Consider the following 17,646-nt stretch of genomic DNA (forward strand, 5'->3'; position numbering starts at 1 on the left):
ATGAGGGGTCTCGTGAATGTTCATCCTCCTCTGAAACCTCCTCCTGTAGTTTGGGATCTTAATGTGGTATTAGCTCAACTGATGAAGCCTCCTTTTGAGCCTATCGACAAATCTCATCTTAAGTTTCTCACTTGGAAGGTGGTCTTTTTGCTTGCGCTCACATCCGCTCGTCGGATTAGTGAGCTGCAGGCTTTGGTTGCGGATCCACCTTTTACTGTGTTTCATCATGACAAGGTGGTTCTTCGCACCCATCCTAAATTTTTACCTAAGGTTGTGTCGGATTTCCACCTCAATCAGTCCATTGTTCTTCCGGTGTTCTTCCCGAAGCCCCACTCTCATCCTGGTGAGGCGGCGCTTCACACGCTTGACTGTAAGAGGGCGTTGGCCTTTTATCTCCAACGTACCAAGTCTCATCGGAAGGTTCCTCAATTGTTTTTGTCCTTTGATCCTAATCGGTTGGGACATCCTGTTTCCAAGCGCACCTTGTCCAACTAGTTGGCTGCTTGTATTTCTTTTTGCTACGCTCAGGCTGGTCTCACGCTCCATGGTCGAGTCACGGGGCATAAGGTCCGGGCTATGGCAGCTTCTGTTGCTTTCCTCCGGTCTACTCCTGTGGAGGATATATGTAAAGCTGCCACTTGGTCTTCGGTTCATACGTTCACCTCCCACTACTGTCTGGACACTTTGTCCAGAAGCGACGGCCGGTTTGGCCAGTCGGTGTTACGTAACCTGTTTTCCTAAATTGCCATCCTCCCACCTGCCCTTTTTTGGTTGGCTTGGAAGTCACCCACATGTGAGAATATCATGCCTGCTTGTCCTGGGATAAAGCACAGTTACTTACCATAACAGGTGTTATCCAGGGACAGCAGGCATATATTCTCACAACCCGCCCTCCTCCCCGGGGATGGCTTCTTTGCTGGTTATGGAACTGAGGACCACGAGGTGGGGATGCGCCTTCTAGTGGGCAAGAAGGCATGCACATGCGTGGTGTAGTGTAGCAAACTTGAAACTTCAATCAAGTTTGCTTGAAAAGCTGTCCGCGCTGGGGCTCCGTAGATGACGTCACCCCACATGTGAGAATATATGCCTGCTGTCCCTGGATAACACCTGTTACGGTAAGTAACTGTGCTTTATAGAAAGTGCAACAATTAACATAGCAAAAAATCAACAAACAGTACTTATATACTGTGCTTAAATCATGAAACAATCCTCCCTTTCAACCCAACTCCCCTCTACCTCCCTCCCTTCCTGGATGTGTATGAAGAGTAGTAGAGATAATTCAAATCTGGTAGATATCCAACATAAAATATAACCTAAGCTGTAAAGGTGTTTGACAAACAAATCTAATGGACCACAAATCTCTTTAAACTTCTGGGATGCACCTGATTGTTCTGCTAACATTTTTCATACTGATAATATAAAATGGAAAATTTAGACGATCCCAATTTTTCCAGTTCCTTGTAATCATTGTAACTCCATTTTACAAATCATAAAGTGGTTTCTTGGAGCTCTATTAATACAGTATCAGACTGGTAGACATCATGGTGCCAGATGCTTGCACAACAGGTCCACTTATAGAAGACGATAAAGTATCAGATTGGAATAACTACAGGCTACACAGGACTATTTTTTTCTCAATGGTTATGAGGAATGATCTCTTTACAACCCTTGTAAAGCATGCTTATTTATCTTTAGCTTGTTGAGATTCAGTTCCTCAGCAGATCACCCCCATCTCCTATGATCCAATAGCACTTAACTGAAACAGCAGTTTAAGTAATCCAGAGGACACCAAGTCATTTTATCCTTTTTTACCTTTATAAACATGACCACTTATTTTTTTCCCCTCTTCTCTCCCAACATTTAAGCACTTGACCTTCTGGACAAGATGTTGACCTTCAACCCCAATCGGAGGATAACAGTAGAGGAGTCGTTGTCCCACCCTTACCTGGAGCAATACTATGACCCATCAGATGAGGTGACATATCTAGGGCCGTGAAGCCTACCAGGAGGGATAGGCTAAGTGCTGTCCAAGATCTTCGTCCACTGGGACGTTTATGTGCTTATAAAGTTTGCATATTCACAGATGAGTAGGTCATAGTACTTTTAGTAAATAGTAAAATATGTATATGTGCATTTCTATTTTGTATATGCACAGTCTAAGAAATTGGAGGGGCTCCACCTTTCCATTTTCTGTCTTCCATTCCATCTCTGTTGTGAGAGCATCTCACTCTGGTCTTGTGGAAAATGGGATTCTCCTTTGTACTTGTAATTCAGTGGTCTCAAACCTGCGGCCCGGGGGCCACATGCGGCCCGCCAGGTACTATTTTGAGGCCCTCGGTATATTTACCATAATCACAAAAGTAAAATAAAACAGTTTCTTGATTATATGTCTCTTTAGCTATACATTACAATATTATTATTAAGACTTAGCCAAAAGGAAAGATTTATAAACTATAAAGAGTTTTACCTCATGCAAAATTCTCATTTCTTTAATAAGACATTAACTGTTTTTTTCTGAGGACCTCCAAGTACCTATAAATCCAAAATGTGGCCCTGCAAAGGGTTTCAGTTTGAGACCACTGTTGTAATTAGTATTCCAGTGCAATAGGTGAGACATTCTAGACCAGTGTTTCTCAACTTGGTCCTGGAGTACTCCCTTGCCTCTCAGGCTTTCAGGATATCTACACAGAATATGCAAGTTTATGCATATTCATTGTGGATATCATGAAAACCTGACTGGCAAGGGGGGGGTACTCCAGGACAAAGTTGAGAAACACTCTTCTAGACAGTAGGGTTATTTCCCTGTAGCCTTGTGCTGCTGCAGAAGGAATTCACTCTGGATTTTTCACTCTGCTTCTGTTGTACTTCACTGGGCTCTCTTAACTCCACCTTCAGTTCTTTCCTTCTGCACCTGTGCCTGCAGAAGTGTTTGTTCTGCTCTTCCCATTTTATTATTTTAATTTGATGTAATTTTGTCCCCTTTGCAGGTAATTTAGTGCTTGGAGTGAATTTGAAGCTCTGCCTGCTTGAAAATTCACAGACCGGTCTGTAGCTGACAGTCCAATTCCACTGGATACCTGTTAGCCAGCCTGCATAGTTTCTCTGAAGCTCAGGGTTGTCCCTGAGGTGGTCTCACCTTCTGTTAATCAGGGGTTGAGCACAGGCTGTTAGGCTCCCTTAGGAGGCTCGACGGGGTCTCGCAGGATGCTGGCTGCATCATCGTGCCTCCGTCCATCCCGGTGCGCATCTGGTGGTCTGCAAGGGTGGAGATGTAGTTAGACATAGGAGTCTGACTGGCAGCTTGAAAATCAGCTTTCCAGAAACATTCCCAGCATTGTGACAATTAAATTTCTCATCCAGCTACTAAGAGAGCTGAAAGCTTCTCTCAGGTCACAGTATGTGCACAGGCTAACAGCCTGTGAGAGGCATCGGGTGAGGTTTGAAAAATGGGGTTTTGAGGGTTTCTGGGTGTTTCCCTGTGTTCCCCCTCCTGAAAAATTTTAAAATCACTGTTTTATAGTTTGAGAAGCTTGAAAAATATCAAAGCTTTGGCGTAGATTTCTTGATGATAGCCATCTTGGATTTTTTTACAATTTTTTTTTTCTAAAGCTCCCTGCTTCTTCAAAACTGCAAATTTTGCCTGGAAACATGCTAGGATGGAGTTCTTGAGCTTTCCTCATGTGGATTCTTGCCAGGATTACTCATATTTACTGTGTTTAGAGCGTTATTGTACCATGTGCCGTGTGGCACAGCCAGTGGGCCTTGCATCCAGCTTAGCCTCTCCCCTATTCAATCAGGTGACCAAATGCTCAGCTAGCCCAGCAGAGCGGCCTTTGTGACTTTCGGGGCTTGGCACGGCTGGTAATTCCATCCACCAGGCTGCGGATCCTTCGCAGCCTAAGAAATGCTAATTTTAAGTCACCTAAGGGTGCCTCTATGCCCCAGGAGCAGGATACTTTCGAAATTTTTATGGTCTGAATTTCAGAACCAGTGTTCTTCCCCTGAACAGTCTCAATCCGCCTCCATGGCATCTCTCAGTGGCATTGTTCCTTTGGACATGTTCTTATTTCACCCGGTCACTGTGCTTGCGCTGCCAGACCCTGGTCTGGGGGATCCTGATTCGGATGACTTGCTTGCTCACCCCTTATTTGCAGTTGCAGTGCTTCACAGGGCTGGAGATTAGGGACTGTCTGCTCTTGATACCCTTGTTCCTCCAATCTCACGTCCTGTTAGGCATGCCAAACCCCAACTCACCCCCCGCATCTGCCACCTGCGCTCATGTGCCCTCTACGCTGAGCATCTCTGGCTTAAATCCTGTGCACTTGCTGACTTCATACACTTCAGATTTATGCTGACATCATTCCAGTCTACCCTTTCGCTGGCCAAACAAGAATACTATATCCACTTAACCACTTCTCTTAGCTCCAATCCTCACTGTGTCTTTGCCACACTAAACTCCTTATTCAAAGCACCTTCACCGCCTATCCCCCCTTCAATTTCTCCCCAGAAAATGGCAGAATTCTTCTACAATAAGATTCAGATCCAGGGGGAGGGAGGGTGGGAGGGGGTATTTCTTTGTATGGTTCTATTCCCTTATGAAATGTTGGTTGGGTGGGGTTTTTTTTTATTGTTGTATGGATTTTGATTGATTATAAATGCATATATGATTAATATTATTTGTATAGATACTGTATTGCATTTTTGTTGGTTTTGAAACTCAATAAAGATTTATAAATAAGATTCAGAAGATTTACCTTGAACTCTCAACCAGGCTGCTTCCCTCTCCCCTCCCTCCATCTGCCCCTTCTGCTAACCTCCCCTCAACACCTGCCACCCTCTCTTCTTTCTCTGAGATCACTGAAGAGGAAACCACACATCTTCACTCATCCTCCAAACCCACTACCTGCTCCTCCGATCTGAATCCTACTCGCCTACTCTGTGCTATCTCGTCCTCTGACATCCCACCTATCTGTCACATCCTCAACCTATCGCTTGCCACTGCAACTGTCCCTGATATCTTCAAACATAGAGTTATCACACCCCTCCTCAAGAAACCTTCACTGGACCCTACGTATCCCTCCAACTATCATCCCATCTCCCTCCTCCCCTTCTTATCCAAGTTACTTGAACGTGCTGTTCACCGCCATTGCCTGAACTTCCTCTCATACTATGCTATTCTGGATCTGCTTCAATCAGGCTTTTGCCCGTTGCATTCCACAGAAACTGCCCTCACTAAAAGTTTCCAATAACCTGTTCTTGGCCAGATCCAAAGGCCTCTACTCTATCCTCATCCTTCTCAATCTGTCTGCCACCTTTGATACTGTTGATCATCACCTTCTCCTTGATATGCTGTCCTTGTTGCGATTCCAGGGTTCTGCCCTCTCATGGTTTTCTTCCTATCTCTCCCATCACAATTTCAGTGTGTGCAATGGTGGTTCCTCCTCCACAGTCTTCCCACTATTGATTGGTGTACTTCAAGGCTCTGTCCTGGGACCACTTTTTTTTTCTCAATCTACACTTGCTCACTTGGAGTGCTGATCTCCTCCCACGGTTTCCTGTATCGTCTCTATGCTGACAACTCTCAGATCTACCTCTCTGCGCCAAATATCTCTACTGAAACCCAGACCAGAGTATCACCCTATCTGTCTGACATTGCCACCTGGATAAGAACATAAGAGATGCCACTGCTCACGCGGCGGCTCTTTTGGTCAAAGACCAGTGCCCTAACTGAAACTAGCCCTACCAGTATATGTCCTTATACTCAGGTACCTGATTGTAAAACCGCTTAGATAACCTTGATGGGCGGTATATAAAATCCTAATAAACTTGAAACTTGAAACTTCTTCAGTAGGAACTTGTCTAACTTTGTCTTGAATCCCTGGAGGATGTTTTCCCCTATGACAGCCTCCGGGAGAGCGTTCCAGTTTTCCACCACTCTCTAGGTGAAGAACTTCCTTACTTCCAGACCAATGCCTTGGCTTCCTGTTGGAGCAGTGCGTTCCTGGTGCCTCTCTGCCTGTTGACATAAGCCACCGCAGTGCCATTGTCAGAGAAGACTGACTGCTTTGCCCTCCAGCAAAGACTGCAGTTGAAAAAGAGGGCGCGTGTGAAGTATCTGATGACATCCAGGACTCAGTGGTCGAATGTTACATGTTCCAAAGCCTCTAGAAAGTCTGAGAGCCAACCTCTATTCTTCCAAGGAGTGTTGTGAGGACTGGCGTCATTGTGGCTTTTTGGTTGGCACTGTGAAGTGGGAAACTGAACGTCAGTTCTTTTGGAACCTTGAAAGGCTCTCTGTGTAGAAGTTACTGAGAAATATTGATGATAGCGCCGAAAGCCATGAAAGAAACCCCCAGCTATGGCCTCTAGGCGCTCAGGGTCTGCTGTCTGGCAAAAATTCAGGACTGTGATCTTGTACACTAGCCATAAGATCATCTAGGCCCATGCCAAACAGCATCTGTCCTTTGAAAGGGAGCCTGCTCAGTGTCACTTTAGAAGTCAAATCATCCAACCATTGCCTAATACAAAGCATTTGATGGGCGGTGATCGAAAAGGCTGAGACTTTCCCCATGACTCTGATAATGTTATATAGGGCATCCACTATATAGTATATTCCCGCCAGCACAAACTGAAGCAGGGGATCAAAGTAAGGCCAAAGCCTCAAACTGCCTCTGGAGGACCAGATCCACTCTGTGGTCCTGCAGATCGTTTAAAGCCACCACTCTTTCATTGAGTGGGGAAGCACGTTTGGTCACTTGGGCTACCCGGGATTCCACTTTTGGCACAACAAACATTTGCTGGAATTCCTGATCCATGGGTTACAGTTTGGCCATGGTTTTAGCTACCTTTAGAGATCGTTCAGGAGTCTCCCAGGGCTCTGTGATTAGGATCTTTATTTCTGAGCACCACAGAAAAATGTGGGCTGAGCCCGGACATCGCTCAGAAGAGAATACTGGTAAGATAGGGTGTGAGGAGGGTCTATTTTCAGTTCTTGAATGGACTCGGTAAAGATCTCCATTAGGGTCAAGGATTTAAACAATTGGCAAATTGAGGGAACTTCTCCCTGATCTATAGTCAATAACTCTGGGTTCTCTGAATGGGAGGCTGCTTCATCCATCAGGGAAGCCTCACTTTGGGACAGTATCATCTAGAGTCCTTGTCTGAAGGGTCATCATAATCCAGAACAGCATCCGCTTTCAGGGAAGAAGCGCTCTGAAACTCAGTGAGGTCTGCACGCTGGTCCACTTGGTCATGGACTTGATTGGCCGATTTCTGCCTTGTGCAGAAGCCTGCCAGGAGAGATTAACAAACAATGGGGTAAAGGCCTGAGAGGGCAAGTCTCCTTGTCCCTTAGGGTGGATCATGTGTCTTTTCTTGGGTTGCAAAGCATCTACGCCCCGACGGTGAGCAGAGCTGCTTTCCCAAAGCTTTAAAAAATATTTCATTCCCCCTGATAGGACCATCTGCTGTTTGTGAACCCTAGTGGCCTACAGGGAGGCTAGGCCTGAAGCTCCTGCCTCCCTCTCCGTGCCACGCAGTACATGGCACAAGGATGCTCTTTAGTTGCCCATCCAGCGCAAATGAAGCATGATATAGGGGTATTAGGGTCTGGGGACTCCATCCCTACAAATTTTGAAGCAAACAAGGTTTTTGAGGGAGTTTGAGAACTTAGGAAAAAAAATAAGGAAATCCAAGTTTGCTGCCTAAAATGGCTTTCAAACACTTCAGGGCTGACTAAAAATAGGATTTTAGGAGGGGGAGGACAAAAATCTAGCTACAGAAACAGTCAAAACACAGTTTTTAAGACTCTCCCTCCCCAAATTTTCCCCATAGGCTGTCACAGCCTGTAACTCACAGACCATGTCCAGTGAAAAAGTACTGCAACCTGCTTCAGCTCCTTGAAAGAGTAGTTGGATCTGGAGGGATTTTCTGCCTCAATCCACAAGTCAGCTATCATGCCAAGAGCTAGGGCACAACCCAGAGATACAGGAGGCAGAGCAGAGAGAAAAAGTAGATGCCTTCTACAGACTTGCGAGTAAAGGAGAATAACCCGCTGGTTCAAGACTTATCCCTTTTGCACTAGAATGTGCCATTTTGGAGGGACACTTTCTCTGGAACTCCTGATCCAATTGTTGAACTGTCTCTCTTCATTCCATCAGGTTTTCTGAGTGTTATTTAGCCCTGATAGTCACACATTTTCAATTTATATATAATTTTCCAATAATCCAAAAACAATAAAGAGTGGAGGAAAAAAACTCACTCTACACTAACAACTCAACTTAGAAGTGTTAAATTCACTGGTGGCACTGCTCCCAGTCTAAAAAATTTTAACCAAGGAAAAAGCCTCAAGTTCAAAGAGAGACAAATAATCAGCTCTACTTCACAGGCATCATAGACATAAAAAAACCTCTGGAACGCTAATGGAATAGTAAATTAAGGGCAATGCAACCATGTGAGTACCTTTTATAATAGATACCCCCCTACGCAGACCCACGTTTCATGGCAAAACAACCACTTCTTCAGGGCAATGGGGCAATAAGTGTGCGGCATTGTTGTTTCCTTTAGTCAGCTTCAGCATTGTTAGTGTAGAGTAACTTTTTCCAAACTTCCATTAGGTTGGAATTAACCAAAAGCTGAAAAAAGTACACCTATGCTTCAAATGAAATGTTCCTCTGTTAACAGGATACAAAATCCAAGTAAAGTAAAACAGGTGAAACATAATGGGTACATTCCCATAAGTAGGTCATTCTTGCTTCAACTAGGAGAAAGATGTGGCTTAGTGGTAACAGCTACAGCCTCAACACCCTGAGGTTGTGAGTTCAAACCCTGTGCTGCTTCTTGTGATCCTTCACTGCTCCAGGTATATTAGATTGTAAGAACCTTCGGGACAGATGGGAAAAATGCTTGAAGTTCCTGTAAGTAAACTGCTTTGAGTGTAGTTGTATAACTACAAAAAGGAGGTATACAAGTCCCCATCCAATCCCATCCCAACTTGTCCTGATCTCAGTCCACAGTTCTTATCACTGCCATGTGTAACTAAAAAGAGATTATGTACTTATCCTGGTAAACAGTAGATAGGTGAGACATGCTAGACAATAGGGTTATTCCCCATAGCTGCGTGCTGCTGCAGAAGATATCCATTCCAGATTTACTTCACTGGGCTTTCTAGCTACATCTTCAGTTAGTACCTAAGCACGTAGAATCTCCCAATACATATGAAGTAGAGGCACCTGTAGCAACAGGCTTAAACAAATTGTTTTGCTCAAAACTAATTAGACAGTACTGTTAACCGTCAAAACTGGATTCAAAGGAGCTCAGATCAGTTTTAAAATAAATATACAAACTCTTCCCAGCCCACAATGGCTGACAGGCATCCAACAGTCAAATTCGAAAAGCATAAAACAGACTGAAACAGTAGGCAGGCGGAGGAAGGACTGGGCAGGAGGCTAGAATGTCTCACCTATCTACTGGAAAAGAGCTTACCAGGGTAAATACTAATCTCTTTTGCCAGTGCAATAGGTGAGACATTCTAGACCAGTGGTCTCAAACTCAAACCCTTTGTGGGGCCACATTTTGAATTTGTAGGTACTTGGAGGGCCACAGAAAAAATAGTTAATGGCTTATTAAAGAAATGACAATTTTGCATGAGGTAAAACCTTCAAGTACCCTATTTTTTCTGCAGCCCTCACATTTAAAGTTTAATATCTTTCCTTTCTCATAAATGACACACTTCAATCACTATATTGAAAATAAAATCATTTTTTCTACCTTTGTTGGCTGGTGACTATTTTTCTGTGCTTTTAACTATGTTTCCAGGGCCTTCTTGTCCTTTGACTGTTTTTCTCTCAGTCTTCACTTTCTGCCTTGCATCCATCTTTAGCATTAACTTAATATTAAATTTTTCTGCTTTCTTTTCAAAATCTACGTTTCCATGTCTTACCTTCCCTTCCTATCTCTCTCTTCTTCCGTCTCTATTTCCATGGTCTGACATCTCTTTCCTTCCTTTCTTTCTGTCCCTTCCTCCTTCCTTATTTTCCCCTGGTCTGGTATCTGTCTCCTTCCCTCCCCCCATGCCCTGGCATCTCTCCCTCCCCCTCCATGGTCTGGTATCTCCTTTCCTTTCCCTCCCTCCTATGGACTTGTCATCTCTTGTTCCTCTCCTCTCCCTTGTCTTCCTTCTCCTTCCTTCCCTCTCTTTCCCCAACTGGGTGCAGCAGCAACAACATTTCCCTTCCCCCTTTCCTGTGCAGCAGAAGCATTTCTCTTCCCTCTTCCTGTGCAGCAGCAGCATTTCCCTTCCCTCTTTCCTGTGTAGCAGAAGCATTTCTCTTTCCCCACCCCCTTCCTTTCCCTTCCTTTTGGAGCAGCAGCATGTCTGGCCGGCTCCCTTGCTCAGTCGATCGTTCTGTTCAAAGCCGCGAGTGGAGGTTCCAAGGGAGCTGGCCAGACATGCTACTGCTCCACAAGGAAGGGAAGGGGGAAGAGAAATGCTGGTGTGGATGGCGCGAGGAGCAGCTTTGACTGCAGCTTTGACCGGAACAATCGACTGCAGCAAGGGAGCAGTTGATCATCGCGTCCAGACCGCAGGCCACAAAATAGCACCTGGAGGGCCACATGTGACCCGTGGGCCATGAGATTGAGACCACTGTTCTAGACAGTAGGGATATATAAAAGCAGTCCCCCCCCAAAAAACTAGATCTTTGACTTAAGAGATCCGCTTTCTTGTTTCTTGCTGTGGCCATGAGATTGAAGCGAGGCCATCCCCAGTGCCTCGCTATCGCTTGGAATGCCTCTGGGGACAGGACCCACTCGCCCGAATCCTGTCTGTCTGCTGAGGAAGTCAGCCTGAACTTTGTCTACTCCTGCCACATGAGCTGCCAATAGCGTTAGGAGATGCCGCTCTGCCCAAAGAAAAAGATGGGCTTCTTGAGCCAGAGGGGTGCTCTTGGACCCTCCCCGACGATTGACGTAAGCTACTGTGGTCGCATTGCCGGAGAAGACCCTGACCACTTGGCTCTCCTAAGTCTTCTTCAATCTCATCAGACTTAGCCGAATGGCACTGAGCTCTAACTGGTTGAGGGACCACTTTCACTGAGAGGGCGTCTAACTCCCCTCAACAGGAGAGCAATTGCAATGGGCTCCCCATCCCTGATGGCTGGCATCTGACAACACTACAATCCAGAAGGCAATGTGTAGCAGTACACCTCCGCAGATAGATTGCAGGAGAAACCACCAGTCCATGCCTGTTCGGCCTTCAGAGTCTAAGGTAGATAGGCTTGCAAGGCATCCCTGTGCCAAGTCCAACGAGAGAGCAAAGAATGTAGAAGAGGACGTCTGTCCGCCCTTGTCCAAGGAACCACATCTAGTGGGGCAATCATGGATCCCAGAAATTGAAGATAAACCCATGCCAATGGAGTTGGAGAAACCTGGGCACATAGGTTCTGCCAGCGGGCTACTGGTAGATAGATGTGGCCTGCAGCTGAGTCGAAGAGAATTCTCATGTATTCCAGTGACTGTTTGATCATCAGATGGCTTTTTGTTTTTTGCAAGTAACTCGCCACGACAACCATCATCTTGGCGCAGGTCTGGAGCGCTGTAGCCAACCCAAAAGGCACAGCCAAGAGTTGGTAATGCTGTTCCAGAACATGAAACTGCAGAAAGTTGTGTTGTGCCAGAATAAAGTAAATGATCAAATATGCTTCCGTGAGAACCAGAGAGGCAAGAAACTCCCCTGGGGCCACTACTGCAATGACTGAAACCACGGCCTCCATTTGAAACCGTGAAACTTTGAGAGCCGTATTCACAAGCTGAAGATTTTATGAGTCTTTCTTGGCATGGGAAAGCATGTAGAGTATCTGCCTGAGCCCGAGAGTTTGCATATCCTTCCAGCGCTGAATGGCGGCTGGAATCTTGAATTCCATGACCATGTGACCTACAGGTGGAAATACACCTGTAGGTCACATGTACCTGTAGGTACATGTAGGTATTCTCCTTTTCTATAATACGAGGGTCATTTCATAAATAATGCACAAGTTGGCAACATTGGAGAGTGGATGATGCAACTGCAGTAAACCTTGTTTCACTTTCACTTCAGTGCTTGAAGCAGCAGGACATGTGCTTAGCTCTGTAGTGTACTTATTGTGGCTGTGACAAGTGTGGGAAATAGAGGCTGCAGGTGTCTCGGGTACTGTGTCTGTTGACGATCAGAGGTCGTAAATTAAGATTGAAACTCTACGTGGTAAAAACCTGACAGAAATCCACAGTTATATTAAGTTTGTGGTGTGTTAACAGTGGACCATAGTACAGTTTCTCGGTGGGCAACTCGTTTTTGGAGTTCTCATGTGAACATAGATGATGATGCAAGTCCCGGAAGGCCGAAATCAACAACCAATGAACGATGTGTGAAACTCGTGGCTGATGCTCTTGAACATGATCGTCGTGCAACATGCAAGGAACTATCTGAAACCACAAGGATTCCACCGACATCAGTATACTGAATTATGACAAATGATTTAAAAAAGAGAGAAATTTCTGTATGATGGGTCCCCCACTCGACTGCTGAACAGCAGTAGAGACGCCTAGATAATGCAACCGTGCTGAAACAAAGATTAGACGTTGAAGATCAAGCATTCTTGAAAACGCATTGTTGCTATTCATGAAATGTGGGTCAGAGACTTTGAGACAGAACTGAAATCACAGTCCAATGAATGGAGAGCTCCATCTTTCCCAAGACCAAAAATATTTCAACGAGCTCAATCAAAAGTCAAACAAATGATGATTTTTTGCTTATGATCATGAAGGCATCATTATCACAGACAAAGTTCCATGTGGAAGAAGTGTCACAGAAGTGTATTATCGTGATTTTTTTGCAAAAAATGCGCAGAAAAATGCACAAAACCCGACCTCAGTTGCTCTTGGCTGGGCCACTCATTCTTCACGACAACACTCACCAGCACATAGGGAATGTTGTCATTGAAAAACTACACGAATACGGTTGTGAGTACCTCGTGCTCCCTACAGTCCTGACATGATGAGTTCACCAGACTTCAACCTTTTTCCAAAGTTGATGCAACCTATGCGTGGATATCATTTTGCATCTCTGGAAGAGCTTTCTTCCGTCATTACCCGAACCATTCGGCAACGGGTCTTGGATGGAGCCATTCGGCAAAAATATTGTCTTGGATGGAATCATGAAGCTTCCCAGATGTTGGGCTCAATCAAAAGCAGGGAGACTATATTGAAGGATTGTAAAGAAATACTTTGAAAAAAAAAATAGTATGCATTATTTATGAAATGACCCTCGTATATTGTAGTTCCACTCCCTTTCCCTGAGCCTCAAATGTACGAGTGGAGGTGTAAGGGATTAGATATTTGTCTATAAAGGCAGGGGTATGGTGGTGTTTGTTTTGTCCCGCAGCTGTGTTCCATATGTTGCAGGATACTGGAGGAAGGGGCAGGAGCTTCAGGCTCGGTCCCTAGTTAGTCCTCCAAGGCCTTGGAACACCTGACATCCTGGAAAAAATGGTCTAAGGAAAGAGATCCTGCTCTGATGAACTGAGCAGCAATGGGGTGAAATGCAACCCTATATTGGTGGAAGATGCATCTCCTCCAGTCTGGAGTTATGCAAGGAGCCCCCAATGCAAGGCTTCTCAGATTTTGTCAGCCTTTTATGAAAAGCCTATTTAACGGGATCAGGAAGTGCTATGCTGCCTATGGGTGCACCTACTCTACCTAAGGGGGATCCTTCTCCCAAACAGGTGTCCCACACCTCATACCACTCTGGCTCCCAGTGTCTTTGAGACAGTGGATGATGTGGGATCACTTTTGGGGTCTAGTATCCAGGAGGCAGGTGTGGTGGCGGATCACAGTGATGATCCCTTTTCAGGTCAGCATCAATCTCCTGTGTCATTTTTGACACCCTGTTTATTCTGAAGCTTGATGCCCAGCAATGCTCCATCATGTGTGGCACTAATGCACAGATGAACTTATTGTCTGCTGTGGAAGATTTTACCTCCTTGGTCACTGACCAGTGGGAGAATCCTGAAGGTAGCCAGAGCTATGTCTCAGCCCTATCCTATATCTCTGGACTTCCAGCAGCTGTTTATCTAACCGAAGGTGGACTCCACAGTGGTCCAAGTTACCAAGCACACCTCCTTTCTAGTGAAGGTGGAGTAATGCTGAAGGACGCACAAGACCATAGAACGGATGTAGTCCTGAAAAAACAGTTTGAAGTGCTGGCTTTGGGTATCAAAGCTGCAGCAGCTGCCTTCTTTGTGGCATACGCCTGCCATGTCAGGCTGCAAACTAGTGCCTCGGAGCTTGGGGACTCCTGTCTCCACATGTTTAAGGAGGAAGTGGATTATGTGACCGATGCTCTTTATGACATCATTAAAGTTCCTGGGTAAGGTTTCAACTTACTCAGCAATAGAAGCAATTTTTATGCTTCCAGGAGAGCTTGTCCAAAAAGCAGACAACATTGGCTGCCTGTGCGAAGGCCTGGAAGTACTTCCAGGCTCAGATTTCTTTGGTTTTAGTTCATCTTCAACAGGAACTTGACAAAGGCCTAGCAGTTAGCTTCCTCAAAGTACAGGTAGTGGGTTTTCGTGCTGAAGGCCATTGGCCTCTCACTCAGATGTGTCTAGATTTTTGAAGGGAGCATTATGTCTATCCTCCAGTATGTTAAGAGTCTTAATCTCGTTTTGTGGGCTCTCTCCAGAGCTCAGTATGAGCCTTTCGAGACAGCATCAGTGATAGACCTGTCAGCTAAGATGACGTTTTTAGTGGCAGCCAACTCCAGATTCTGTCCCTTCTACCTTGCTGTGCTATATGTTTTGAACAAGCTGCCCGAATCCATATGGCAGGCTCAGTCTGGCAGTGTTCAAGGCCCAGTTAAAAGTCCACTTCTTCAAGAGTGCTTTTGACTCCTTAACTCCTCTCACCTTGGGTTCTGCATCCTCAACCCTATATATCATGGCCGTTTTGTCTGTCCAAGTTAGATTGTAAGCTTTTCTGAGCAGGGACCATCTAATAAATGTCAAAATGTACTGCACTGCGTATGCCTTTCAGCGCTGTATAAGTGATTAGTAGTAGCAGAGCTGACCATCTGCTTGATACGAAATGAGGAGTTACAGGACAGCCCAGAGTGAAGGGAGGCAGAGCAGAAAAATAATATTGAGGCTCTCTACACCAGATCTCGCGATCAGAGATACACAGCCCACAAGTTCAAGAACAATTCGCCTATTTACTAGAAATAAGATTATCGGGTAAGTACCTAATCTTCCCTTCAGCACCCTGAGGTGGTGGGATTGAATCCCAGTGCTGCTCCTTGAGATCTGGGCAAGTCACCTAATCCTCCATTGCCCAAAGTACTAAATATGTACCTGTATATATGTAAACTTCTTTGAATGTGTAATCACAAAAAAGCAGTATACAAGTCCAATTCTCCCCTCCCCCATTTAGTGTTTACTCTGTGTGGTAATCTCTAGTAACAGAGCCCTCTAATTTGCTGCTGGTTGCTTTGGGTGCTGCCACCTAGTGGCAGATAGCCACAGCAATACCTATTTCCTTAGTACAGTGTTTCTCAACTTCTTCAAACTACCCAAGCTCCACACCAAGCCCCGCACCATTACTAATTGTAATGCAATTTCTTCCAGTCATTTTTCATATACATTCAATATACACAGCATTCTCAAAACTGACACATTTCAATCACTAAATTGAAAATAAAATCATTTTCCTACCTTTTGTCTGGTGATTTTATTTTTCTAATCATGTTTTCCCAGTCTCTGGCTGCACTTCCTTCTGTCTGTGCTCTTAACTGTGTTTTCAGAGCCGCCTTATCTATTAACTGCTTTTCTTTCTTTCACTTTCTGCCCTGCATCACTGCCATTTTTCTGCTTTCTTCTCAAAATCTACTTTTCCATGTCTTCCTTTTCTCTCTCCTCTCCCTCAGTCTGGCATTTCTCTCTCCTTCCCTCCCCATTTCCACAGTCTGGCAATTTCTCTCTCCTTCCCTCCACATTTCCACAGTCTGGCAATTTCTCTCTCTCCCCTCCTTCCCGCCCCATTTCCTGGTCTGGTATCTTTCCCTTCCTTGAATCATCCCTCCTTCCCCCCCCCAGTGTAATATTTCTTTCTCCCTTCTTTCCCTCTGCCTCTTGCATGCTTCCTCTCCTCTGGTCCTCGTTCCCTCCACCAACCAACATCTCTCTCTCCCTCCATGAGTCCCTCTTCCCTCTCCCCCTTCCTCTTAGTGTGACATATTTCTTTTTCTCCTTTCTGTCCTCCCCATCCAACATCTCTCTGTCTCTCTCTCTCTCCATGAGTCCAACACTTTCTCCCCTCCCCACTTCCATCCAGCATCTGCATCAATTCTCGTCTCTCTCTGTCTCTCCTTCCCATTTTCATCCAGCAAGTGCTCCTCTTTCTCCTTCCCACTTTAATCCAGCAAGTGCTCCTCCTCTCTCTCTCTCTCTTCTTCCCACTTTCATCCAGCAAGTGCGCCTCCTCTCTCTCTCTCTCTCCTTCCTACTTTCATCCAGCAAGCGCGCCTCCTCTCTCTCTCTCCTTCCCACTTTCATCCAGCATCTGCTCCTCCTCTCTCTCTCTCTCCTTCCCACTTTCATCCAGCATCGGCTCCTCCTATTTCTCTCTCCTTCCCACTTCTTTCAGCATCTGCACTTCCCTTTTTCCTCCCCACTTCTATCCAGCTTCTTCTCCCCATCTCTACTTACATTCAGCTCCCCTCTCTTTCTCTCCAGCATCTGCTCCCCCTCTCTCTACTTCCATTCAGCTCCCCTCTTTCTCTCCATTTCTATCCAGCATCTGCTCCCCCTCTCTCTACTTTCATTCCGCCTCCCCTCTCTCTCCACTTCTATCCAGCATCGGCTCCCCCTCTCTCTACTCCCATTCAGCATCTGTTCTCTTCTCTCTCTTTCCCACTTCCATTCAGCATCTCCTCACACCCCTCTCTCTCCACACAATAAACCTGAAGTGCCATTCAACCTCTTTCCTTTGTCGGGCCATCCCCCTCCCTTCCTCTCACCTTTGTGGCACTTTTAAAAACAAAGTTTTTCTCTCAGAGAGGCCAACACATGGCAACCATTCTCACAAATTGCACATGGCTGCCCGAAGCTTCTCCTGTGACGCGATCCACCCTGGTGGAAACAGGAAGTTCTGTCAGAGGAAAAGCTTCAGGGCAGCCATGTGCAACTCTTTTGAACAGTTGCCGCATTCTCAAGAAAACTGGTTTTTAAAAGCGCCCACGAAGGTGAGGGGAAGGGAGGGAGTTGGCCCAACAAGGGGATGAGATGCCCGGACTGTGGAGCCCCCTGAAGCTGTGGGACCAGTGAAGCTGCCCTTTTTGCCCTCCTAACGCCGGCCCTGGGTGGGAGACATACAGCACCAGTACCGTATACCCCCTGACAATGGTACCACTTATTGAGAACCTCTGCCTTAGTACAGTGGCACTCTGATTAATACACAGAATGCATCCTATAAAATGTAACATCTAATAGTTGGCTATGTAGTTTCACATTTGGTTTCATTTTATTTTTCCTTCCAAACTTATGGGATATTTGGGAACCATGCTATTCAAACTTCTCTCTCACACACATGTCCACACACATGATGCTTACCCACACATAC

General features: G+C 45.6%; 1 protein-coding gene across 1 annotated transcript in view; it reads left to right on the top strand.

Annotated features, from left to right (window-relative positions):
• MAPK3 (mitogen-activated protein kinase 3) overlaps positions 1-17,646 on the top strand; it is a 105,876-nt gene that overhangs the window by 82,947 nt on the left and 5,283 nt on the right. Inside the window, exon 7 of the mRNA XM_033944443.1 lies at positions 1,866-1,975. Coding sequence (XP_033800334.1) covers positions 1,866-1,975 — 110 coding nt within the window. The remainder of the gene's footprint in view (positions 1-1,865; positions 1,976-17,646) is intronic.

This window comes from Geotrypetes seraphini, chromosome 5 (assembly GCF_902459505.1).
Source record: "Geotrypetes seraphini chromosome 5, aGeoSer1.1, whole genome shotgun sequence".
Taxonomy (NCBI): Eukaryota; Metazoa; Chordata; class Amphibia; order Gymnophiona; family Dermophiidae; genus Geotrypetes; species Geotrypetes seraphini.